General features: G+C 55.1%; 1 protein-coding gene across 3 annotated transcripts in view; it reads left to right on the plus strand.

The window, feature by feature from the left end:
- Positions 1–18,134, plus strand: part of SLC16A1 (solute carrier family 16 member 1) — a 30,846-nt gene extending 12,712 nt beyond the window's left edge. For 2 of the 3 annotated variants that reach the window (XM_075910532.2, XM_006118782.3), the window contains exons 2-5: positions 5,226–5,483; positions 11,823–11,966; positions 13,040–13,912; positions 14,656–18,134. In XM_075910532.2, the coding sequence (XP_075766647.1) occupies positions 5,267–5,483; positions 11,823–11,966; positions 13,040–13,912; positions 14,656–14,951 (1,530 nt within the window). In that variant the 5' untranslated portion in view covers positions 5,226–5,266 and the 3' untranslated portion in view covers positions 14,952–18,134. Of the gene's footprint in view, positions 1–4,447; positions 4,849–5,225; positions 5,484–11,822; positions 11,967–13,039; positions 13,913–14,655 lie in introns of those variants that run through there. The other variant, XM_075910533.2, reaches the window with a different exon arrangement.
- Positions 18,135–25,277: the final 7,143 nt, after the last annotated feature.

Below are 25,277 nucleotides of genomic sequence, written 5' to 3' on the forward strand. Positions count from 1 at the left end.
TGTGGTTTTTGTGGCCGGGGATTCTGTTTTTGGCTTGCCCTGCACAGGCCTTGTCTAGCCGCCTCCGATCTCTATTCGGGTGGCAAGTGTGTCTAGTCGGCCACGTGGCCATCCAGTCTGAACAGCACATGTGCCTGGTGCTCCCCAATGCGCATCTGGCCTCTCCTTCGGCCGGAGAAGTGGGGCAGGAAGCTGTGGCAATCCTGAGCTCTTTCCCAAGCGCCTGGGTGCTTTAATCTGCACTAAGGCTACCATGTGTGACTTTCCCTCCGCCCTGAGGGAGCCCAATGGAAGCGCCAGTCACCTGACCGGCACGGAGCAGAAATACTCCTGTGGGCTCGGGAGCATGGGGCTTATGGGGGGGGGGGTGATCTTGTAAATGATTCTTTTGTCGGGGCTGCAATGTGACTGGGTTCTGCTCATGCCGGTCATGTGCTTTGAGCCAAAAAGCCGCCTAAATATGTTTCTAGGGCAAAAAAACCCAGCGGTGGCTGGGTCAAACAGACTAAACCAGCCCTAAGGCAGGCTCCAGGGCTTCGGTGGCTCTTGCTGCTGCTGTATGCTCCTTGAAGGTGCCTGCCTGGGTGTGAGCTACTGTTGGGAGGCTTCAGAAAACCGGACCTCCAGTTCTGGGTCCCATGGCCCTGCCGTGAGATCTCCTTTCCTCCTCGGGTGTCCTGGCGAGTCTTCCCAGGGCACCTCTCGGTTGGGGTGCATAGCCCCCAGCTCCACTGTGACCTGCCGGTCGATGAGCTCAACTCTGCAAGGGGCTTCTCTGATGCTTCAGGAAGGCTGCCAAATGAGCCTCACCTTCATTTAGATGAATGTGAGGGTTAGAAATGGGCCGTGTGTGGGAGGCGAACACTCTGTTCTGTGTAACGGTGTCTCCTGCACTTTCTGTTCCTGATGGGACCCCCATTGATGTTGCAGGAGCTACTGGCGGTTTTGGCTGCTGGGGGAAGGGAAGTTGAGGCTCTAGGGCCTCTCACCACATTTTTGGTGGGCTCAGAATGGTGGCCACCAGCTCTTTAGGAAAAACAAATACATCTGCCCATACGCAAGTGCCCTGTAACTTCTCTGTTGGGGCTTTTGGCCGCCTCGATGATAAAAATAACGTGCTGCTGTCTCTCGTCTCTGTTGGACCCAACCAGAATAGAAACACAAAGAAGCAGCTTTGCCTGTTTCGGTTGGTTTGTTTTTGTTAACGCTTGCTAGTTAAGTCTGACATTTGTGTGTTTCTTACAGTCACTTTTCCCAGCAGACTCGCTCCGCCGCGGCAAGCTGGGGACCACGAGAACCCTTGGATGGGGAGGGAGTAAGGAGGTCCGGAGTGATTGGCGGAGGGGGGGGCAGGGCTGAAGGCCGAGTCCTGCTGTGTTGCTGGTGGCTGGAAGTGGCAGCAGAGGCTGGGACAGAGTAGGGAAGGGGGCCGGTGCCGACCACCCCATGGCGGAACACCAGTGCCCACCACCCCTGCTCCTGCAACGTCCGAGGCACCACAAGAAATCCCCCAGTGGCTCAGCAAGGCAGGGCTGCGTCTGCGGACACCCAGTCAGCCTGGAAACGTGTTGTACAGTAGAAATGCTCTGACTTTGCAGGGCGTGGTGCACAGCCCGGAGTGAAATAGATTCTGAGCCGTTGTGAGGAATACCGTGCGCCATCTCCTCCAAAGTTAATACAACGGGCAGTTTGCCAGAGCAGGTTTCACCGCCATGCAGTGTCCTGCCAGGGTGCGCTTAGGGGGTCCTGGGAGAGCTTCCCAGGCCTGCGCGATGCCCGACCTGATAGATTTGTTAGTCTCACAGGGCTGCCGGCTCTCTGCAGAGAGTGTAGTTCTCCCCGGTAAAGTGCTCTGCTTGGGTTTGCAGTGCACAGGTGCAGGATCTGTGCGGATGCATGTGGGCCAACTGGCAGCTATCTGGTTTTATTTTTTATGGCAGCTTCTACTTCCTGCTTCAAGTTGCCCGCACTTCTGAATTGCCTTCCTGGTGTCTTACAAGCGCCTCTCTACTGCGGGCACACAGGACTGCAAATGTGAGGGCCTAGCAGGTCCCATGTGAATGTAGCTGGCATGCCCAGGCGCTGTGCAGCAAAGCTGTAATGGGTAAGGGTGGGCTGGCTAGTTTCTGATGCCTGTCTGGGGTCCTCCCGTTGTCTTGCTTTCTGTCCTGGGTCTGAAGGTGCTGGGGTTGTACTGAGCTCTCTGTATAACTGCAGCAGCTAAGCATGTGATAGATGGTGCAAAACCAGCGGTGCTGGCAAACGTCTGCATGAACAGCATTTACCCTCGGCTCATCTGCTCCTTTCAAGTCCTTCCATCTTCTTTCTGCTCCATTGCTGTAAGCACAAATACTCTGCTGTCTCTCCAGTTGTGCATGCTTTGGTGGCATAGCTTGGCTTCAGCTGCCGCTTGTGTTGTGAGGCATTCAGCCAAAACCAGGCCCTGGCATAATATGGAAGCTTGGAGACCTACCCTACGTGGCATCTTCCCCTCCATTGTCTTTGTGAGCCTCTCTTCCACCTCTTGCAACACTTGCTGGGACAGACGGCCAAGGGGGAAGCTGTAGGGATCGTCTGTCCGTTTTAGGGCTACAGAAATGGGTCTAAATTCGACTTTCTGTTGAGTTTCTGACTTAACGATCCAGCATAAGGTTGTTATGGTCCCACAATGAGGTAAGTCCCAAAGTCAGTTTAGTTTGGGATAACAGTGAAAGCTGGTGTGGGTGTAAATTCATCCAGGATAGCCAGCCCCAAGCATTGAAAAATTACACCTCTGGCTCCAAAGTATCATGAGACTATTTTTAAAAATGTATTCTTGCCTCTGTATTTGCATGCATTTGCTTCATGCCTTCAAGCTTTTCTCTGCAACCAGGATGGGGAGAAACATGCTTCTTTACAAATGAAAGGTTAATAGACTCTTGTAACTACATGAGTCAAGGAGCTGGGCCTTCACCAAAAACCAACAAATAGCGAGGGGTTTGTGATAAAACTGAGCACAGACAATCTTGTTTTTCAGTCCAGGACATTCACTTCCTCCTGCCCAAGAGGGATTTCTGAGGTAGCAGAATTGTAATTTAGGAAGGAGGGGGTCTGAGAGAAGAGATGTGGAAGGATGAGTCAACTGTGTAGACAGTGTCATTTCTTTGGCAGTATCTGGGAAATGTGGCTGGGAATCCTTAGTAGTTTCAACCTGTGAAATGAGGCTACAAAATTATAGGGGATGCGCTGATGGTGAAGCTGCAACACAAGCTGCATCAAAGCAGACAAGAATTCAAGCCATCTATTGAAACTTTCCATTGTTATCAGTCATGGCTAAGTTTAGCTGCATTTAATGACCTTCAGAGGGGTCTTTGTGCACCAGCATAATAGAAATGTTGATGTGGCACGAGGAGAGAGATGTGTTTTTTCTGAGGAGCACGTATTAAAAATGTGATACGACTTCTCCTGTCTCCCCTTCCCCACCCATCAGCCTGCCATTTGATAGTATTAAAATCTGACTGCCTTTTGATAGAAGAGGAGAAGCCAGCCCTAATCTCCTTGTAGGACGGGCTCTGGGGGTTGCTGATAAATTGCTTGACTCTACTTTGTTGTGTTGTGTTATGAAATTTACCTGAGAGACCAGATAACCCATGTCAGCTGGGTTTAGTACTGTGGTACAGGGAAAAAAGTTCTGTTTGGCACCAGATTCCCAAGAGCATTTCTGTGCCGCGATGTTGTTCCCCTTACACAGGTGTGCGCTCCTAAGTGACACCTCTAACTTTGCCATCCGGAATGTGGGCGCTGTCCCGGATGTGTCATTGGAACCTGGATTGAATCCACTTTCTGTCTCGGTGGCTTCTGGAGTTACAATGCCCCCTTCATCTTTCCTTCCGAAGCCCGGCACTGCAGGCCCCGGCACTCCCCGACCTTTGTCTTGAGTGCGTGCAGCCTTGTAGTAGGGTGCATGAAGGCACCTCTTGGAAGTGCACGGGGAACGCCTTTCCTCTTGCTCTGAAGATACCGTCTGCCCGGATGCGGACAGGCTCGCTTTAGCCAAGGGGGATCCTTGGCATGAGTGTAGAGGGTTATCCAAAAATGCAGGACAGCCTTAGCTATGGAAATACTTCAGATGCTTAGCATGCGTGTGGCAGGTCATCGTGATACAGATGTATGCTAGTCACAAGGTGGATGTCACTTCCTGTAGAAAACACCACCTGCTTCCCAGTTTGCCCTGCCCGCTTGTCTAACAGCGCCCATCCGTGCGGTGACACGAGGAAGGAGACTGATGTGTGTTTCCTGGGCTTCCCTTCTGCAATAGGTCTGGATGCCTCCCCCCCAGCTCAGAGCATGCGCTGTGTGCACAATGGAGCTCATGGCTGCGTCAAGGCTACAGCTTAGAAGAGGAAGTGGTTACCAGCTAGGCTGGGAGTTAACTTGCAAAGATCCACGTAATATGGCATTTTACAAAACCGACGACTGTGCTGATAGCGTTTGTACAGCCCTGTTTCTTGCAAGATCCCAAGGCTCTAGAACAGCCAAGGGCAGCCTGGGCCAGTGCGTGGGCTGCTGGAGTGGCCCTCCATCTCCGTGGGCCACAAGATTGTCGGAACCAAGGCTGTCCCCGTGACAGGGCAGTTTCGCTCACTGCACTTGCAGTCCCTAGAATGTGCGGGTTGTGAATGGAACCGTAGCAGCGCTGTGATTGGCTGCAGAGGGAACGCCTGGCTCTCCCAGTCAGTGCCGTGTCAATCAGTGCGCACCTCCTGTAATGTGCCCTTGTTTTAAGTGCCTGTCCCTTTCGTAACACCCGGAGGGAAAAACTACGCTGAGGGAGCCCAGCAGAACCTGGCACCTCTGCAGTGGGCAACGGTACTTAAAGTGTCTCACGGGCCACACTCAGAACCCCAGTGGGCTGCCGGCTTTCAAAGGGCCAGCTGCGCTTTTAATTCCCTGCTAGAAATACCTTCTGGCAAAGCCTTTCTAGAGCGTCTTTTGGGACCTGACTTTCTGGAAATGCTGAGCTCTTCCCCTCTGAAAACATGCTCGGTGTAAGGGGTTTCGGGCAAGGAGTCCAAACAGCAAGGCACTTAGAATCACTAGTCACATACGAAAGTGTCTGCCTTTTCCATCGAATTCTGATCCCTCGCTGATGGGGAATTGTGTGGGAAGGGAAGCAACCCTTGGAGACTTTGGGGTGGAATGCTGTTGTGGTGTTTACTAAGTGTTGGCATCTGTGTCCTCTGCAGATCTTTGAGACCCAGCTGAATTACCGCCAACTCCATTCAAGATGCCGCCAGCCGTTGGAGGGCCTCAGGGATACACCCCCCCAGAAGGAGGATGGGGATGGGCTGTTGTCGTTGGAGCCTTCATCTCCATTGGCTTCTCCTATGCGTTTCCCAAATCCATCACCGTGTTTTTCAAAGAGATTGAGGCCATCTTCAATGCATCTAGCAGCAAAGTCTCCTGGATCTCCTCCATCATGCTGGCTGTTATGTACGCAGGAGGTAAGCAAGCAGACGACTCTAGGGAGGGGATGATGATGGCCGTGTCTGATTAATGGTGCCCTATTGCAGTGCCTTTCCCCAAAACCCTAATGGGGACTGTTTCCCATTGGGGTGACATTTTTCTAAGCAGGTTGGTTTGGAGGAGCTTGGCATGAACTTTATTTAATGCCCAAGATGGGAAAATGAGGCTAATCTGTCCTGCCCCTCTGCAAAGCGATAAGTAAAATCTTTCCAAGGCGATAGAACTTGTGTAATGCTGCACTTGGCCTTGCTAGACCATAGCTGCAACATGTCTGCTGCTGACCTCTACCAGACGGGCGGTGTAAGAATGCAGGAGTCCCTGCACAAAGTTGTAGGTGAAAGACCTTGCTGCCTGCAGCGCTGATCCTAAGGCCACGCACAGTTGATTATTTACGATCTCTTTACAAGCTCCTGGCCCTGGTGGTAGGGGCTGTGGAAACGCTGAAAGCAGCCATGCGGTGGCTGTGTTCTCGTGCCGCTCCTCGCGCAAACACCAAAGCCACTGCACAGGCATTGATCCAGCTCTGGAAAGTTGCACTATGGCCTGAGTTTTAAATGATAAAACAGCATGCAGGTCACATGTGCGTTAGCAAGCCAGTTTGCAGGAGCAGGCAGGGGTGAGCTGTCAGGATCCTGCTGCATGTGAGCTGCCGCAAGCCTTCGCAAGAACACGTTCTCGGGACCCCTGGACAGAGGGGGATGGCTCAGATCAGGTCTCATTAAGACCGTGACAGTTTGCAAGCTTGTGACAACAGCGAGGCAGGGAAATGTGCCGGTTGTCTCACTAGCTAAGCAAGGACAAAGCAGGGCCTGTTCCCCCCAGGAAAAGCCTCCGTGCCCAGCTACGGCCGTCAGCTGCTTTTGATGCACAAATGCAAATATGAGTCAGGCGCCTTGCCGGTGGGGGGTGGCGGCAGCATGAGAATCCCCTGTGGTCACCGCTGCCTCCAGGGTGGGGGCCACGGTTCTGACCTAGCGGGAGCTGCTCTTGGCCACGTAGCTGGGAGTGCGTGTGAGAAGCTGCTACGGGATGCGGGGGAAACGAGGACACACCAGCCCAGTGTATGCAGAAGTTACCTAGTTCAGGAAAGCAGTGTAAGATGGGGTGTGGCGCGGAGCCTGCCTCCCCTCTCCCCCCTCCAAAGCGAGGGACAGGACGCTTCATCAACATCTAAAAGAAAAAGCAGCCGGGGGCTTTGTCCAGTTTTCTCATACGCCTGGTCCCTCCTGCCATCTTTCTGCTGTTAAAAGGGGAGTTGGAGATAGGGATGTAGGAGTGCGGTCGATTAACAGATGAGCAAAAGTGTTGCTTTAGTGATTACTTTAGCAAAAGTAATGCAATGGACCACATGCATTTTCCTCCCCCACCCTTGCCAGTACACGTTTTTAGCAGGCCGGCCAGCAGCCTGGCTCAGTCCTGGCTTGCACAGGATCCAGAACCTACCCCTGCTGCGGCTCAGCATTTAAAGTGTATTAGGAGCCAGGCAGCCCAGCTCAGTTCCGGCTCGTGCTGGGTCCAGGAGCTCAGCCCCACCTTGGACTGGGTATCGGAGGCAGCAGCACAGGGAGACAGGCAGCCTGTCCGTGAGGGGAGCTGGCTTTTAAACTGGCTCCCCTTGTGGACCAGCTCCCGCCTGGCCCCCTGCACTGCTGCCTGATACAGCAGCTGCCGGCTCCGCCCCCGGGGACTACAGAAGAGTCGACTAATCGATAAGAATTCGTGAGGTCACTCAACTGTTCCAGTAACCACTGTGTGGTCGTGGTTGGGACAGATCCTCGCCTGGCTCCAGTTCGCAGCTGAGCCCACAAGGGAGCCCTGGGGGGTCTGGCCTGACCTCCTCTGTAACACAAGCCACCGAACTCTTTTCTAAATTGGAGCCCCTCCGAGACACATCCCGTCTTGATTTAAAAGCTGTGCCTGAGGAGGCTCCGTGGTAAATAGGCGCAGTGGTGAGCCTACGTGTTCGAGCCTTCTCTCCGGTGCGGATCTGCCTCGCGGTGGCGTCTGGCCACGGATGCGTGTGGCACTGCTAGACTGAGAGCCCGTTCCTCACGTAGGTCCTTGCAGACGCAGCGAGCCGGCCCGTCACCCAGCCCGCTGTGTTCTCTCGCACTCGGGGAGCTGTGCGTGTCACTCGACGGCATGTTTTCCAGTCCTTGAATCATTCGCATGCCCCTTTTCTGAACCCTGTCCAGTTACCACACGTCCATCCTGTGCTGGGAACATCAGAACTGGACAGAGGATTCCTGTAGGGGTCACATTGGTACCAAATCGAGAGAAAACCTCCCTGCTCCTAGAACTGATACATCCCAGGGTTGCGTTAGCCCTTTCGGGCACCGTGGGAGCTGATGTTCCACTGTTATCCACCATGCCCCCCCTCCAGATCCTTCTCCGTCCCCTCTCCCGTAAGCGAGGGCTGCATCCTTTGTTCCGCGGCCCCTGGCGTTACATTTGGCCACTCTGCAGTGCAGACTTCTGCTGGTTTGCTGGGCATGGATTAGTCAAGCATTAGTCAGCAGCTGTGAAGTCCCGCCCTCTTCCCCCAAGTAATGCCTGCCTTTTTCTTTTCAATCTTAGGCCGTGTGACTAACTCTTGTTCCAGGAAGTAGGGGTGCTTTGCATACGCAATTTGCTTCTCAGTATCACTTAGCAGGAAGTTGAGGGTGAGACGTTTGCAAAGGCAGCTCCCCGGTGCGTCTGCTTTCCCGCAGATCGCTGAGAGCACTAAACTCTGCCTGGCCGAGCCTTGGAGGAGCAGTGACAATGCCCGCTCTGTTCCTCCCAGACGCCTTTGCGCATTCTTTAAGGGGCCAGTTACTTCCTCCTGGCAAGCGGCTGCGGCGAAGCAAGGCGCGCTGCTGGGCGCGGGCAAGGCCGAGGCTGCTGCGACTCGCCAGAAGAGAGGCTCATTGGGCCTGTGCGGGGGAGGGCGCTTGAGTTCAAAAGCTGGCTTGTGTTTGTTGCTTCTGATCTTGCTCCAAGCGAGTTGAAGGGCCAGCATTGAATCGAACCCCCGGCCGCAGTTCCTAATGACGCTAGCGAAACGGCACAGCCGCTCCCGCTCCCTTTCTTGCTCTGCTGGCGGCGCCGGCAATGAAAATAGCCCCGTCAGTGTTGGGTTAGTGACGTTTCTGGCCAGTTGCAATGGCATGGGCGCACGGGGGAAGGGGCTCGCTGGGATACGTCGGCACTGCTGAAAGGCCAGTGCTGCAGGAGACACTCTGTGTGGCTCGTGCCTGAGCAGGGCTTTTTATGAAGCCGGAGTCTTGGGCCCTGCGCGACAGGAGCGTTGCTTCTCGCCACCGTGAGATGGGACATCACGAAGCCAGGCGCAACACGCTGCTCCCTGCCAACCCATCCTCAGCCTTAGTGCCTGCTGCATAACGAGGGGGCAGGGCAGTGTGCGTGCCGTGCTCAGGATCTGCCCCAGGGACAGGAGCGGCTGCCTGTCGGTCCGACTGGGCTAAGCTGCTGGGGTGGCACGGGCGGGGCAGGGCAGGGAAGGAAAGAGGCCACCACTGCAAGGAGGAAGGGTCAGTCCTGAAGGATTTGCACCAGGCCTTGGCTCACTTGTTCCACTCCAGGCGCAAAGGTTGGCTCCCGGGCGGTACGGCATTCCCAGGGCCTGCCGGGAGGCATTGGCCAGGGCCCTGGGGGGGGTGGGGGCTTAGCTGGGATTTGGTCCCAGCTGGGAAGGGGGTTGTTGACACAGCCACTGGCTCTTCAAACGTTTCCAGGTTCTTCCCGGCTCCCCAGGAGAAGGTCAGGCCACGTGAGTGGCGGCGAATAGCAGGCTGACCTTGCTGTCTGTTAATGGTGAAACCAGATCTGTTAATGTTCAGAGGGCGCTCATCCAGCGCGTTGAAATACGCCCCGTGTCTGCAGGGCGGGCACTGCCGGGTTCAGGCCCTGTTGACTTTGGATTAGGATGGCTTGCAGTGCAGCAGTTGGACCTGGGGGTGCACACAGCAATCTGGCTGCTCAAACACTGGCAGAGCCATGACAATAATAACAGAACAAAACTCCCTCCCTTGCAGGGGAACGGTCCTCCCTCGGGGGAGTGTGGGAACTGCTGCTCTAGGTCACGGAGGGGCAATCATTTTGATCAGGGGCCACGTCAGAAATTATTGAAGTGGCCCCAGGCTGCCCTGGAAAAGGCGGGGCCTCAGTGGAAGGGGTGTGGGGGTGGGGACACTTCCGTGTTTCCTCACCCACCAACGCTGATTGGCGTGGGGGTGGGGGAGCATGCAAAGTCTCTGCCCCCCTGCCCAGAGAGAGCCACCAGATGTTCTGAACAGCTGGTGGTTCCCTCTAGGTACCTGTGCCCCTGGCGGTGGGAGGAGACTTCACATGCTCCCCCCACCTGCCCCCAGGCCAATCCGGGTCTGAGGGCGAGGGTAGCGCATGGTGCTTCTAAGTGCCACGCATTCCTGGCAGGGCGGGGGCAGGGCGGGAGGAGACGTCACGTGCGTTCCCCTGCCCCCAGGCCCGGATCACCAAGGGCCGGATCAACTCGCTTGGCGGGTCCACCCCTGCTCTAGACTGTCATCCCTTTGGGGGCAGGGACACCGTCTTACCCAGTGTTCACACAGTTCCTGGCATGGGGAGCCCTGACCTGGCTGACTCCCTCTGTCCCCACCTTATCCATAGCGATCTAATGTGCAAACCGCATGGCCCCACAGAACCAGTCTGGAAAAGGGGATTGTTTTATCCTGAAGATCAAACAGCATCACATGCAGCACCAATAAACACAGGCTCTGCTGTGTCCCAGTCGCTGTGGGAAAGCTGCTTTAAAACCGCTCCCCTCCTTTGCCTGGTGAGCTATAATGAAAGTTCATATTATTTGCTTTGCATATTGCGGCTGTGGAAGATTTTTCTTGTCCTGCGCGCCAAGCTGGAGGAGTCAAATATGTACAGATTGAAAAGGCTTTGCCTGGGACCTAGCTGAGCACATTTTGCACTGCTATTGCGACTGCAGAGGAAGATGAGTCATGCTGATGTTTCAGAAGCTGTATTGGTCAGACAGAGGTGGCCACGGCTGATCAGGCTGAATCAGATGTCCCTTAGCTTATAGTTGTAAAGAACAACCGATGACTTTTTTCAGTCCAGTAAACTGACGTCTCCCTCTAAATGCCTTGAATAAAGCAGGCTGGTCCTAAACTTTCTCTGTGTTTGGCGTAAAACGCACATGCAGAAAAGATCTGCATGGGGTTAGCTAGACGTTGAGAACACCTGTGTGAAAATAAGAAGCTGGATCTAATAAAACAGATCACGGTTCACACCAGCATCTCTGGGGCACACAAAATGGGCTACTGTGGTCGGATGGTTTCACTCGGATGTTCAGGTTTTCATCAGGCTTCTGTAGCTGAAGCAAAGTGAAACCTTAAAACAAGGGGTGGGTGGGCGGGTGGGTGGGCGGAGGACTCAGTTGAAATTCCATTCTTGCTTGAGCACAGTTCTTCCTGTTCTGACTCACTCACGCATTTTACAAAATCCCTTCAAATCTCCCCATCTGCCCCCATGTGCACTTGGTATTTTGGGCTGGACCAAACATAAAAAGTTCTTACTAGAGCGTCTTCTCCATGCAGAGTTTTGAAAGCATCCGTGCTGTATTTCCTGACTGCATCCTGGAAGAACACAAACCTTGTTCGTCGCATGCTGCGTATACTAGAGTTTGCATTTGGGTTCTGTCCGTGACAGAGTAACCGGCTCCTCTCTAGCGTCTTGCATCACGAGCTCTCTGAATCCAGGGTCACCCAGCAGGCCCGAGGCAGATCTAGCTCCCCGGTGGGGCCTGAGCCACGAGGCCACTGCCTTAGAAGGGATGGGTGGCATCAGATCTTGTGTCTATTGGGCCAAATAATGTGTGGTGCAACACCACTGAATTCCCTGGAGTTACAGGAGAGCCTAATCTGCCCCATTGTGTGTCTAGACACGGGGAAGCAGCACTGCAGCTGTTTGTATTTGTGCGGCTCTCTGCAACCCTACGGACTCAAACACTTTCTCAAAAGGCAGAGTGGACAGCCGGGTGGGGTGGGGAGGAAGTGCAGTGTTCTGCTGCACCCCGTTTCAGTCTGGATTCTCAATTGCCCATCATGTTGCGCTGTGGAGCGAGATGTCCACGCGCTTAACCCAACATGGCCTCACGTCCTCCATCTCCATCTCCTGCCCGTCTCTCCAGCTGACACACGAGCAATGGCTATCGCTCGTCTCGATCAGCCGTGCCTCGCCTTCGCTGACCCCTCTGCAGTCCTGTAAGCATCCCTCTGCTCTGGAATACACCCCAAGGTGTCTAACTCTCCTTCCCTCTCTTCTAGGTCCCATCAGCAGTGTCCTGGTGAACAAGTATGGCAGTCGGCCAATCATGATCGCCGGAGGCTGTCTATCTGGGTGTGGCTTGATCGCAGCCTCTTTCTGTAACACAGTGGAAGAGCTCTACTTCTGCGTGGGGGTTGTGGGAGGTGAGTGACTCCTCGTGGTCGGTGTTAGAGCCAGGATCTCAGGTGCAGAAGGGCTTTTTAACCCAATCGTGACTTAGGCCACGGCTATGCTGCACTTGTAAAACTCCACATTTGAGGCATGATGGTTAGATGCCAAGTCAGTATCCAAATCGCTTTTTATCTTCACCCACCTTGAATCGAAATCCCTCCTCAGCTCAGGATGGTGTACACCTCCTTTGAGAACGCTCTACTACACCCCCATCTTAGCTCAAAGCAGACACTTCACACGAGTAAACTGACGTCTCTCTCAAAATGCCTTCAATGCTGGCTCCAAAAACCCCCCACCAAAACCAGCAACAGTTTGCTCGTTAGTAAAATTGGCACCTTCTTTGTAGATCACTGAAAACCTGCAATAACTGGCCCAATCCTGCCATTAGTTAACCCCTATGAAATTTTGCTGAGGTCAGTGCAAGTTAAATGTAGCATAAGAGAAATTGGAGAGGGTCCAAAGAAGAGCAACAAGAATGATTAACGGTCCAAAGAACATGACCTATGGAGGAAGACCGAAGGAACTGGGTTTGCTTAGTTTAGAAAAGAGAAGATTGAGGGGGGACGTGATAGCAGTTTTCAAGTATCTAAAAGGGTGTCATAAAGAGGAGGGAGAGAACTTGTTCATCTTGGCCTCCGAGGATAGAACAAGAAGCAATGGGCTTAAACTGAAGCAAGGGAGGTTTAGGTTGGACATTAGGAAAAAGTTCCTAACTGTCAGGGTGGTCAAACACTGGAATAAATTGCCCAGGGAGGTTGTGGAATCCCCATCTGTGGAGATATTTAAGAGCAGGTTAGATAAATGTCTATCAGGGATGGTCTAGACAGTACTGGGTCCTGCAGTGAGGACGGGGGGCTGGACTTGGTGACCTCTCGAGGTCCCTTCCAGTCCTAGTGCTCTATGATTCTATAACCATGGGAGGAACTTAGCCCAGCACTTGCTGCCCAGTATGTTCAGTGCAGGGACCCATGCCGTTAATCCCAAGGTCCCCAGAAATGCAGTGGTGTCTCAATTTTAAACTCACGTGCTATTTCTTGTTTTCCAGGTCTGGGGCTTGCATTCAACTTGAATCCTGCCTTGACCATGATTGGCAAGTACTTCTTTAAGAAACGTCCATTGGCCAATGGACTAGCTATGGCAGGTAGCCCCGTGTTCTTGTCTACGCTGGCCCCCCTGAACCAGTACTTCTTTGGCATATTTGGCTGGAGGGGGAGTTTTTTAATTCTTGGTGGCCTTTTGCTGAACTGCTGTGTGGCTGGATCTCTGATGCGACCGATAGGCCCCAAGCCGGAGCAGCTGAAGAAGGAGGTTACGAAAGAGGTGCTGCAGGAGGCTGGGAAGGCCGCTGGGAAGATGGACGATGGAGCTGGCGATGCCAGCATGGACCTTATTGCTGGGAAGACGAAGAAGCAGAAGGCCTCTGTTCTCCAGACGGTTAACAAGTTCTTGGATTTGTCCCTGTTCACACACCGAGGCTTCTTGCTCTATCTCTCCGGCAATGTGATCATGTTCTTTGGGCTGTTCACGCCCTTAGTCTTCCTCAGCAATTACGCCAAGAGTAAGGACATTCCTAAAGAGTCGGCAGCCTTCCTGCTCTCCATCCTGGCCTTCGTAGATATGGTGGCGAGGCCGTCCATGGGACTGGTGGCCAACACCAAGTGGGTCAGGCCCAGGGTCCAATATTTCTTCGCTGTCTCTGTGGTGTGCAACGGCGTGTGCCACCTCCTGGCACCCTTCTCCACCAGCTACATGGGCTTTTGCATCTACGCCGGGTTCTTCGGCTTCGCCTTCGGCTGGCTCAGCTCCGTCTTGTTTGAAACGCTGATGGATTTGGTCGGGACTCAGAGGTTCTCCAGTGCCGTGGGCTTGGTGACCATTGTGGAATGCTGTCCCGTGCTCCTGGGACCACCGCTCCTAGGTAGAGTATGTTTGTGTCCCTCCTTAGCGCGTCAGTGGAAGGGGGAGGCAAGCACAGCTCCTTCCCAAAGGACCCCTGCTGGGAAGTCGGAGAAGGGCCTTCGTGTGTGTGGCCGGAGCCCAGATGGGAGGGCTCTTCCATAAGAAGTGGCCAGTGGTTACATATGTAACCACGTGTGCGGCTTAGGCCCTGGTGCAGGGAGAGAATGGAAACCCCCCCGCTGTGTGAAATGTCCGTGGAAAGTCCCCCCACAGCAAAGCAAAGCTGGGTTTTTAACCTTGGGAGGTAGGACTAGAGGAAGCTGGAGTAAGCTTGGATACCCTGGTCAAAATATAAATCTCCTCAAACTGATTTTCCTGGGTGACTCCTAGTCTGTTTTGGAAAATAGCTGAATGTTCTGGGTCCTCCCCCCCCCCCCCCCCCCCCCAAAAAAAAAAGCCTGATCTGAACAAAAAGGAGCTTTAACCTGGGCTCATTCCTTGTGCGTTTGCTTGTAAAACTGAAGCTGGTTAGAGTTGGTGGCCATGCGCATTGCCATTTAACCAGCCCTGCCTTGAACCCTTGGGTCATGGTTTTCTTAAAACGCTGTTGTTTGTAAGCAGAGCTGGTTTGTTCTTATGTCTAGACACGGACACGTGCACACGCGCGCTGCGTTACGAAACCGCTGGGGAGAGCTTTTGCCTGCCTGCTCTCAGCGGGGCTGACTGCCTCTCATTCATATGTTGTCCTTTCTGCTCCATCAGGGAAACTCAACGACATGTACGGTGACTATAAATACACCTACTGGTCGTGTGGCGTCATCCTGATCTTCTCTGGGATCTACCTGTTTGTGGGAATGGGCATCAACTACCAGCTTCTGGCAAAAGAACAGAAAGCGGAGGAGAAGCGGACAAAGGAAGGGAAAGAGGAGGAAACCAACATCGATGAGGTGGAGAAACACAAAGAGGCCGAGAAACAGAAAGAGGCAAACAATGATGTGGCCAGCATGCCGCCGAAGAGCACAGAGGATGGTACGCAAGAGGAGGAGAGTCGCATGTGAGGGACTGATTTCTAATCCTGGAGGTTGGAGGAAGTGTTGCCACTAAAAGGGTGTCTGGGGAAAACGCTGTGCTGGTAGTGAGCAGTCATCAGAAGTGTATAAACCAGGTGTTCATTTTTAACAAAGCTCTCCCTTGTTTTTTCATCTGGGTTCAGCAGAGGTAACCGTGAAATATTTCAGATCCTCTTATGTCGATGGGAAACTTTTTTTTTTTTAATCTTCTGGCTTTTTTAACAGTACCCAGAATGTATTAATAGGTGCCTTAAAGTTTCCTCCTCTAGACTATTCTGGAAGAGCCTTAATGCCGCTCTGTGAACCATGTTTTAGTTAGTTGTGATCTGCTTGGGGTGTGTCTGTTTTTAAAGCCATAAAAAAGGATACTGGATATTTTGAGGCTCAGCTGGCTTCAGTGCTGAATCTAAAATGAATACTGCTTCACATACTTCTTAACTGCCAGGCTTAGTGGAAGTTGGGATATTTTTGGGGTGGGCTAGTGGGAGGGGTGGTCTGGATAAAACAAGACAAAATCCAAACTCCTCCGGATGCCAGACACTACCTGCCTCTATTGGTAGGCTTTTCTAGCACCTCTTGAAAACCTTTTTAGTTACTGTCGTTTTTTTTAAACCTCCCCTTTTAGCTAAATATTTCATGGAACGCTTGGGTTGGAATTGATGACTCAAATTAATGGAGGGCTCTTTTTATCACTGTCTTCACAGCCACCTTTTTAGGGGTTGAGCCTCATTTTAGGATCATCCCATTTCAATAAACAACACTTGCAGATGCAGGAAGAATTCAGGTTTAGACTATCCCACTTTTCCTAGGCAAAGAACTTCCAACCTCTCTTGGTGGCGCCTCTCCTGGAAGTAACACTATGAAACCAAATGGGTACACGTGCCGAAGGCTGGGTAGTGTAGTTAGGAACCAGCTTTAGCTGGGATGGAAGGAATCTAAGCTGGCAGGTGTCTGGTCTGTGCATCGGTCTTTCCCATCCTACTGCAGAGATGGGCTTGGAAATTGGAAACGTGCTGCTGCTCCTTCATTTAGGGAATCTGGGTCTCTCCCAGTGTGGCCAGTATGGCTACGTCTCTTCCTCCTCCCCCAGCCCTGAGCCTGTCCTGAAGCCTCCATTAGCCCGTGCACCCTGCAGGTGAAATGGAGCCATGGCGCTGTGTTCCAAACCAGACGTGGCAAATGGCGCTCTTGCTCCTTCGGAGCGCCCTGGCAGAAGTCCCGTGCGCATCATTGGGGGTGGGGCTGGCTTTTAGCGAGGAGGTGTCAGGGCTGTTACATTCTCAGCGCCTCCCCCGTGGTGTTCAGAGCGTGGCTGCTTCCCTTACTGGGGTGCAGATGCTCTTGGGCACGTGGCTCGGAGGCCTAAGACTTTTCACACTAAATGGGACCAGATGCAGCCAGATGCTCTCATATGCTCATGCTGTAAGACAGCAAAAGCTAGGTAGCTGTCCCTTCCAAAGCACCCTCTTTTCCTTACTCTTCCAGAGAGGGTGGAAAGCAATTTCTAACTGCTCCGATCAAAGACATCCAAGGGGGGAGGGGAGGGGAGGGTTGTCTGTTGGACATATTTATTTTTTAGTGCTGGTAAATATCGCAGCTTGTGTGAAGAGGGTTAAGCAAATGGCCTGTGAGCGAAGAGGCTCCGGGTGCTTGTATCCTAGTGAATGTTAAACAGAAATCCTGTAAGAGGCTGAGGTTTGGGGGGGGGGGGGGGGAGTTTTCTAATAAACTTTTTTATAATTCACCCACTCCATGTTGATTTTTTTTTTCTTTTCCCAGTCACATATGTTGGCAGAATGTTTCATAGCCATATTCCAGAAACGTGCCCATTGGCATGGATGTGGTAGGGTTTTGGGGGGAGATGCGTGTGGACTATTTGAAGTTACCAATTTTTCAGGCTGGTCGGTACTAAAGCAATTCACCTAATCCGTGAGCGCGGGAAGCCTGTGGCAAGAGATGAAGCAACAGAAAAACAGAACTTCAGTCCTTCCGTTTGAAGGCCGAAGACGTGTTCTTGTTTGTCGTGGGGTCGGTACAGTAAGCGACCTGTACGTCTTGTTCAAATCTCTTTTAAAATAAACTGTGTGTGAGACAAGACTTCTTAATTTCACAAAAAAGCATGTTTAGGGATCCTCTGAGCAGCATTTCTTGTGAGATTAAGTCAAAGAAAATGAAAGGCTTGCGTGTCTGGAGACTACTCTGCACCCTGAGCCGAACGCTGTCTAAAACGTAGCTCCACAAAGCTCAGTGGAGAGTGAAAACACTAACGGAATGTTCCATTCCAGACCCTGGCTGCTGTCGCTCCAAAGAAGGCTAAGTGCATTCACTCGCTTTAGACTTAAAAAAAAAAAAAAAAAAGTCTGCTCAGCCGCCCAAAAAGGCTCTTTGTCTGTGGGGTGCTTGTAGCCCCAGTCAGTCAATCGGGGTGCCACACGCTGCCTTACTTGGTTTGGGAGAGGAGTTTTAGAAGCTGTTCATGCTGTCTTGGTTTAAAAATAAATTGTTTTAAGGAAATTTAGATATTTAGGATTTTTTTCTTAACAAAAGCCCTGAAAGTTACATCAGACAGCTAAAGGATGGGGAGGGAGGTTGATTAAATGAAACCCCACCTGGTTCCTTCATCTGTCCTGGGAAATCTTCCATAGTTGTTACAGCTTATCGCTTCTTTCTTCAGTATCAAAACTGACCAGGTCAAAACTAGGAGGACAGTGCAGAAGCTATAACTGCTGAAGAACTGAGTTTGCACAACATAAGACGCCAGACAAACAGTAGTGGGGGTAGTTAGTACGGATCTAGGGCTAGTAGGAATAAAGTTGAAACTAATTTCTGGAGACTTTTTATATGTATACAACATACTGCAAGCGGCCTTTGCTCTGTCACTTGGAGCCCTGGACAGTATTATACAACAAACTGTGATGTCTCTGGCCTGTTTGCTTGGCTGCATACGTAGCAAGTGGTGTGTTAATTGCAGTCTATTGTAAACCTCTAAACGGAGCAGGTCAAGGTGTCTTCATACTCTAGAGTAACTCTATAAAGCCAATAGAGTATTTTGTATCAACAGATTTTATTGTACTGTACTGAGGTGTGACTTTGTAAAACCAAGTTATTGTACGTTTATAAATTCCGTATGTCTGTCAGAGTTCACATGGCAATAAACTAACCTTAAATTGCTGCTGGGGTGGTTGTGCTGTTGTGTCATCAAGGAGACAAATGACCCCCTGCTAAGGATGCTTGCCCTGGAGTTTACCACGCAATGGGATTCTTGCCTGGTGCATTGGGAACACTATAAAAATGTCACCAGGGCGGTACCAGCGGGCCCAGCTGGGGACAGAACCTCCTCTCCAGGGCTTAGTCTTCCCGCGAGGGCCGAGTTGTCCGGGGAGATGGGGAATTGCCTGCCCTGGCCCCTTCAGTCACCTTGTGGGAAGGGCGATGTGAACACCGTGAAACTGGACAAAGCCGCCCTACGGTGACTGCTCATGGTTGTTACCCCCGACTGGTGCTGTGGCTTGTGTGCTCTTTTCCTGGAGCGTCAGGCCTGTGAAATGGCTGTGTCCTCTGGCATTAGCACCCACAGCCCTGTGAGAGCCTCTTACGTTAGATCTGCACTGCCACAAAGCTGGGGAGAGGAGGGGAGGGGATATTTGAATAGCACATTGATGGAGGCGACTGTCCCTGCTGCTTTTGGCATGAGGTGAGCTCCGCTCTGCCCCCCTGCACGAGGTGCAGCTGGCCTCTGCCTGCCTGGTCGTCAGACTCCCACCGCTCAGCGGGGTAGGGGCTGGCTTGGGGAGAACACCCTCCTCCCAGCAGTGAAAACTGCCGGTTCTTCCGAAGGGCCTCCGGGCAGAGGAGGGGGAGCGCCTGACTAACACACGGTTCAGCTGTAACGTTGGGCACTCTAATACCTGGCCAGAGATGAGGCCGTGGGGCTGCCCGGTGGGGTAGGGACAGGCTGTTACACCCCCTGCTCTCGTGATCCTGGGCAGGAAAACGCCCAGAGCGAAGGAACAGGTGCAAGGGTCCAGCCAGGCCGAGCCTTTGCGCACACGCTTGGCCCTGTGCACGGCCGTGGTCCCGCCCAAGCCCGTAGGGCTACCCCTGAAGGGCTGTGTGGCATGGAAGCTGCAGCTGGAGAGGGAATGGGCCTATGCATATTAGGCACGGAAATAACCATTAACCAGTTAGACGGAGACCAATCACGGTGGACGGGCTGGTGCCAGCAGCCAGAGCCAGGTTCCTGCCTGCCCTCCCAGGCTGCCGGCGTGGCCAGGGTCCTGCCTGACCCGTCCAGTGTTCCTTCTAAGTGTGCCCACCCGTATCTAGAATTTGTGCACCACCAGGAGAAACCAGCCCGAGCTGCGGGGGGCAGCCATGGACTCTCCTGAAAGGCTGTGCAGGGAACACTGGTGGGTCCTGTTAGCCCACCTACCCGGGCTCTTCCCGCAGGTCTGGGGCTACTGGGGCTGGGCGCCTGAGGCAGGTGCGGCCCCTGCTGGCTCCCCCACGCAGCTGGCCGGGGTCAGCCAGGGCTGCTCTGGCCTGGTGTGGTTGGCTGTCCAGCCGGTTACCTGGCGAGCATTCTGGCAGGCCTACTGCAAGGGGGTAACCCTTCCCGTTGCGAGTGCACGGAGCCGCCAGCAGCTTGGTCTCATTCGCAAAGGGGTGAGGCCCTTAGTCTAGCAACTCGCAAGGGGAAGGAGTCTGCTAGTGGGCTCCCCAGTCTAGCAGAGGAGCCTGCCCCCAGGGCTGGAATTAAGGTGGTTAACCCTTGGAACAACTTGCCGCTCCACCGCAGACCACTTCCTAACCCAGACCAGCCGGTAGCCCAACAGCTTGGCCCTTGGGAACAGCTTTGGGGAAGTGCCATGTGCCAGATGGGGTCAGTGTTCTTCATTGCGAGCCCGGGGTGGCTCTGGCACCTGCAAGGCTGGAAGTCGCCTGTGTCCGTCCCTGCAGCCGCGCTGCTCGAACCGCCGCAATGGACTGGTGGCTCCGGGAGGCAGGAGCAAGTAACCCTCGAGCCTAGACCATCCCTGACCAGTTTGTGCTGCCTGTTCTGAACCCCTCCAGTGCCGGGGCTTTCTGCCCTGCTGCTATACTGCCCGGAGAGAGTTGTCCCCGAGCTGTTACCTAACCTCCCCTCCCTTGTTGCACGTTAGGCCTAGCACCGCTTGCCCCGTATTTATGGGGCGTGGAGAACAATTGAATCCTGTCCTCTTCGTAAGGTGCCTCCACATAGCTGAAGACTCGCCAGGTTCCCCCGTGTCTTCCTGAGGCTAAACATGCCCCGGGCTCACCCTCTCCTTGCAGGTCATTTTTTATCATGGTTGTCGCTCTCCTCTGGACTCTCCCGTTTATCCAGCCTTCCCCTTCAACCTGGCTCTAGAGTTGGGCCTGGGAAGCTGGCCGAGGCCTCCCCAGTGTCGAGTCGAGCAGTCCGATGGCCTCCCACGTCTTGCCTACGACGCTGCTGTGAGTACACCCCCTTCTGCACCAGCCTCGCAATGCTGCCCCCCATTCAATCTGCGCCCCACTGTAACCAGCTCCTTTCAGCGGTACTGCCGCCGGGGCAGGATCCCGCTGTGGAGGTGCGCACTTGAGTTCTGCCTGCCTCAGGCTAGGTCCGCGCTAGGGACAAGTTTGAATTAAGATATGCAACGCCAGCTACATCGCTGGAGTCCCAGTATCTTAACGCGAACTCGCACATGCTGCTGGCGGCTTCCCTTCCTCCTCCTCTGTTCAATGGGCAGGTCTTTGCTAGACCCGCTAATTCGAAACCCAGGTGATGGGCTGCGGCAGCTTCGACAGGAGTGCAGCTGTGGCCACGGCGAGTGCCTGGTAGTTGTCCTGGGTGAGGCACGCCGTGCTGAACTCAGGCCAGGTCTCCGATTTGTCACGACTCTGTGTGCACGGTCACACAACCAGTATGGGCAGGCACCTGTCATGGGGGCAAAACCAGCTACAAAATTAAGCTTTTGTCGAACCCTACGCTAGCAAATCTTCACTATGCCCCAGGCTCAGGAGCTGCCCAGAGAGCGCTGCCAGCTCTTTAGAGCAAGCAAGCCACTGCTGCCAACTGGAGGCAAGCGTGGGGAATTGCTCACTAGCCAGAGGCATCCAGCCCCCACTGGGGGTGCTCTTCTCCCTCTGGATCGGCAGCCCTTCCAGGGGGTAGAGATTTCCGCTCCATGCTTGGCCAGGTTTCCCCTGCCGCCTCCCCCTTTCGGTAGCAAACAAACAAGAATTCCCTTCATAGCAGGCACAATTGAGGAAATAGCTGGAAATTAACTCCCGCGTCATTTGTTTTCCCTGTCCTCTTCCAGGCTGTCTGCCAGGAGTGCTTTCACAAGGGCTCTGTGCATGGCAGCGCGAGGGGCTCTTAGGCAACCGCCCGCGAGCCAGCACTGTCTGGGGGCGAAGTCAGGACACACCACTGGGAACAATGGCCCAGCAGCGTAACCAGGCCAGGGGGAGGTTGAATGGCGATGCGCCTGGGGACAGCTGAGCTGCCGGGACTGCGTTCCTCGCTGCAGGCTGAGCCTTACGCTGTAACGTGATTCGTGTTCATAAACTTAGCGCGGGCGAAAGGCAGGAGGGGAACAGGCGGGGGGAGTCAAACGTGCACGTCCCATGCTGCTCCTTCCTGAAGGTGTCAGCTCTGGTCCACATTGCAAGCTTGGTGGAGAGGCTGGCCATGGGTGGGTGGCTGGACTGTCCAGAGACGGAGGAGGGAACGCTCAAGACACCGGAGAAGAGAGACAAACCAGGGTTTCACCCGCTCACTCCCCGTCGCAGACAGAGGGTAACGTTATGCGGGTCGATCATCCCACACAGCCCAGTGCAGGGGTCTCTTCCTGAAGCGGCTGTTGCCTTTGTCAGAGCCCGGTTACTGGGCTACCTGGCCCCTGAGGCTGATCCAGTCTGGCCGCCCCAGCTCTGGGTGCCTTCTCGGCCTCTCTTGTGAACGCAGGAGAGCTGCTCTCCTGCCCTGCCTGCAGCACTGGTGCCCACACCCCGGGCCGTCTCAGCAAGGATGGGGGCAGGCTGCAGGTGGCCAGGCCTGCGCTCCTGCCACTGTCCCCGGAGCGTGCCTGCACAGCATTGTTCAGCCTGCTACCTTCCCTGCCACGCTGCAATCCCTGGGCCAGGCCGAGGGCTCTGGGTGGCAGAGCTCCGTCATGTGCTGGGCTGCTGGAGGGGAGCCACGTACCCAGCCCCGAGGTCGTGGCCACTTGCTCCCATTCACCAGGGGGCTTGCAGCTCTGCAAACAGTTCTGCCCCAAGGGAGAGGCCAGACAGGGTGCCATGCAGGAGCCCTGGGGGACTGAGGGGGAAACGCTGCTTATCCAGAGCTCAGTGACCGGAACAGTCAAGGGCCAGCAAAGGCAGAGACCTGTGGGCACCCAGCCTCCGTGGCTATGTGTCCCTTTCAGTCCGGAACCACCCCGGCCTCACAGCCACGGTTTCCACCTCTCACACAGAACCACAGGGCCCTGGACAGCTGGAGGGGTGGGGCGGGGGTCTCTCATTAGGCTGGCTGAGTGAAGGCAGCTCGGCATGGATCTGAAAGGGTGGGTGGGCATCCGGGACCAGGGGAATCGATGGAGCTGCCCCAGCTGAATTCTAACCTAACTCAATGGCAGGCCATGAGGGCCCCAGGGCAGCCAGATGGCCGCCAATGTTTCTGTGATGACGTGTCGGGGTTCTCCCTGTAGCAGCAAGATGAGACTCCTCCAGCCAGGAGAACAGAGGGGTTTATTGCTTCTCCGGGATACAGCCCAGCACAGCCGTGATGTGGATTCAGGAGTCAGGGCCAGGATGCCTCAGACCCCTGGAGATGGGGCCCTAGGCCCCTAGATTCCAGCCCCCTCCTTAGACTGGTTCCTCCATGATTCCAGCCCAAGACTGACCCCTCCTCCAGCACTCTCTTCCTTAGTTCCCTCACTGCCCTCAGCCAGGTGTTGGTTTCCGCCTCCCTTCCTTTGTCTGCCCCATCTGGGAAGAGGCTTGTTAACTCCTCAAGCTGGAGGTGTCTGTGCCAATCCACATGTGGGTGAGTCAGTGGGAATCACACAGCACCGCAGGGGAACACGGGATGACAGAGCAGACAGCACCCCCCCATTACGTCACACTTTCCTCTAAGCTTTGCCATGCATGTGCAGAATACATTTTGTTCTGTGCACCGAGGCCTGCGCGGATAGAAACCAAAAACCTGGCTGTGGGCGCTCTGCTAACCAGCTGGGCAGCACTGGAATCTCTCCTGAGCGGCCTCACAAGCGCCCGGCTTCCCGGGGGCACGGATGGCCCACCAGACAGAGTACCACGAACCCAAGTGATGCTGACCCCTCAGGCGGTGGCATTCCGCAGGGGGCTCATGACACAGAAGGACTTTGCCTTTAGTAATCCCAGTGACTTGGCCCCGCTCCCTGTGACCCCTCCCTGCCAGTGCTAGTAGCGAGGTCATCATCTTGTGCACATGACATCACAGTCTGTTACCATGGCAATGACTTCACCATCCGATTTCCCTGCAGGATCCAATGCAAAGCCCCCAGTCAAAGGTCCTTTCCTGGGGCTCTGGAAAGGCTCCTGCCGGTACAGGAAGTGAGGCCATTTCCCCTGAGCATTGACACACTCCGACCTCACCCTACCCCTGCAGGACGGGCTCACGTAGGAAACAGCAGCCACCCAGCCTGGCGGAGCAAACGGCTCTGGGCCCAGCCTGGGCCCGCGACAGGGCAGCGGAGCCCGATCCCCGTGCCAACGCCGCAGGGAAGCTGGCATCGAGGCTCTGCGTGGGATGAGCGGGGAGGCAGACGGTGCCCGATCCCAAGCAGCTGGGTTTGCTCCTGTCTGCTTCGAGGCCCCAGCCCTCTGCGGCTGGCTGGGTAACCATGCACATCCCTCGCGCTCAGTAGGGTGCAGCACAGGGGCCGAGTCCTGGCCCCGCGGCTCCGGCAGCCTCGTGCCAGGGGGGCGAGGCTGGCATGGCAGCGGGCCAGGGCAGGCATGTTGTGAGCAGCGCCCAGCCCACGTTCCGGAGCAAGGCTGGCCCGGGGCTCTGCTGGGTGCAGGCATGTCCTGTGTGGCGCCTCTGCTCGCGGAGGAGCGTCTGACTAACCCCCAGTCTTGCGGGCGCACCTTCCTCGCTGCTCAGCCGCTCCGCACGCCAGAGCCAGGCGCCAAGCCTTCGCAGCATGCAGGTCCTGCCCCGCCCCGCCCAGCTCCCAGGGCTGCGTCTGGACCCCGGCCGTCCCGAATTTGCTGAGCCCGGGGATGGGGGAGGAGCTGCAGCATCCCTCAGCACAGGGCAGTGAGCGGCGGGTTCTCCTCGCACAGCTCGGCGCGGAAGGAGAGCCAGGGAGCAGCGCTTCAGTGTGGGATGCAGTGCCACCCCCTGCGGTTGCAGTCTGGGGAGCCCCGCCCGCCCACAGAGCTCATGCCCCTCAGCCCCCCCCGCCATGGGACCTCACCCTGCCTCCCTTGACAGCCCCAGGCCACGTGCTCACCACGGGGGTGACACTGGCTCTTCCCTGTGTGCGACCGCAGGGGTTGCCCCGTCTCCGCCCTCGAACGCAGCCTGCTCTGCTGCAGCGGTTGTGGCCACAGCAGCCGTGTGTCCCAGGGCTGGGCCTTCTGCTGGTGCACCAGGCCAAGCTGAACATGAACAGAGTGCTCCAGAGCACCAACCAGGCCGCCCTCGCACCCACCTGGGAGGAGGGGCAGCAGCCCTGTTTTGGGGGAAACTGAGGCACAGGGACTCGTGCTGGCGCTCGGCCGCAGAGCCAGGGATGGAAGCCGGCAGGTGGCAATGGGAGAGCCACCAGGCCAGAGAGGGGCCGCTCGCCCTTGGTGGAGAGCCTGTGGGATTCACACCGCTCCAGGCTTTCCCCGCCCGCAAAGTCGAGGGACGCCCTGCTAAGACCTGATCAGTGCCCTGGCCCAAGTCAGTGCGGCGTGAGCCCAGGCCGGGGCGGGGGCGCTGGGGCCCAGACACCTTCCCCATCTTCATCCTAAGGGCACCCCGCTTGCAGCCACTGCCCTGTTAACAGGGATCATTACATTCAGACCTAAGGGCCATTTCCCCGCGCCCTGCGGGTGCACTGGCTCAACCTGCCCTCTGCCCGGCGAGCATCAGCAGCCGCAGTCCAGGCCTCTGGGCACCACGTGTCTTGCTCACGTTTTCCGGCCTGAGCTCTGCGCCAGGCTCTGCGGGGGACGCTGCAAAGCAGAGCACGGGGCAAGCATGGGGCAGGCCCAGCCCTGTGGGGCAGACGGTGGCTGAGCAGAGGACTGAGAGCCAGGAACCGTGGT

This window comes from Pelodiscus sinensis, chromosome 27 (genome assembly GCF_052426305.1).
Source record: "Pelodiscus sinensis isolate ZL-2025 chromosome 27, ASM5242630v1, whole genome shotgun sequence".
In the NCBI taxonomy this organism is placed as follows: domain Eukaryota; kingdom Metazoa; phylum Chordata; order Testudines; family Trionychidae; genus Pelodiscus; species Pelodiscus sinensis.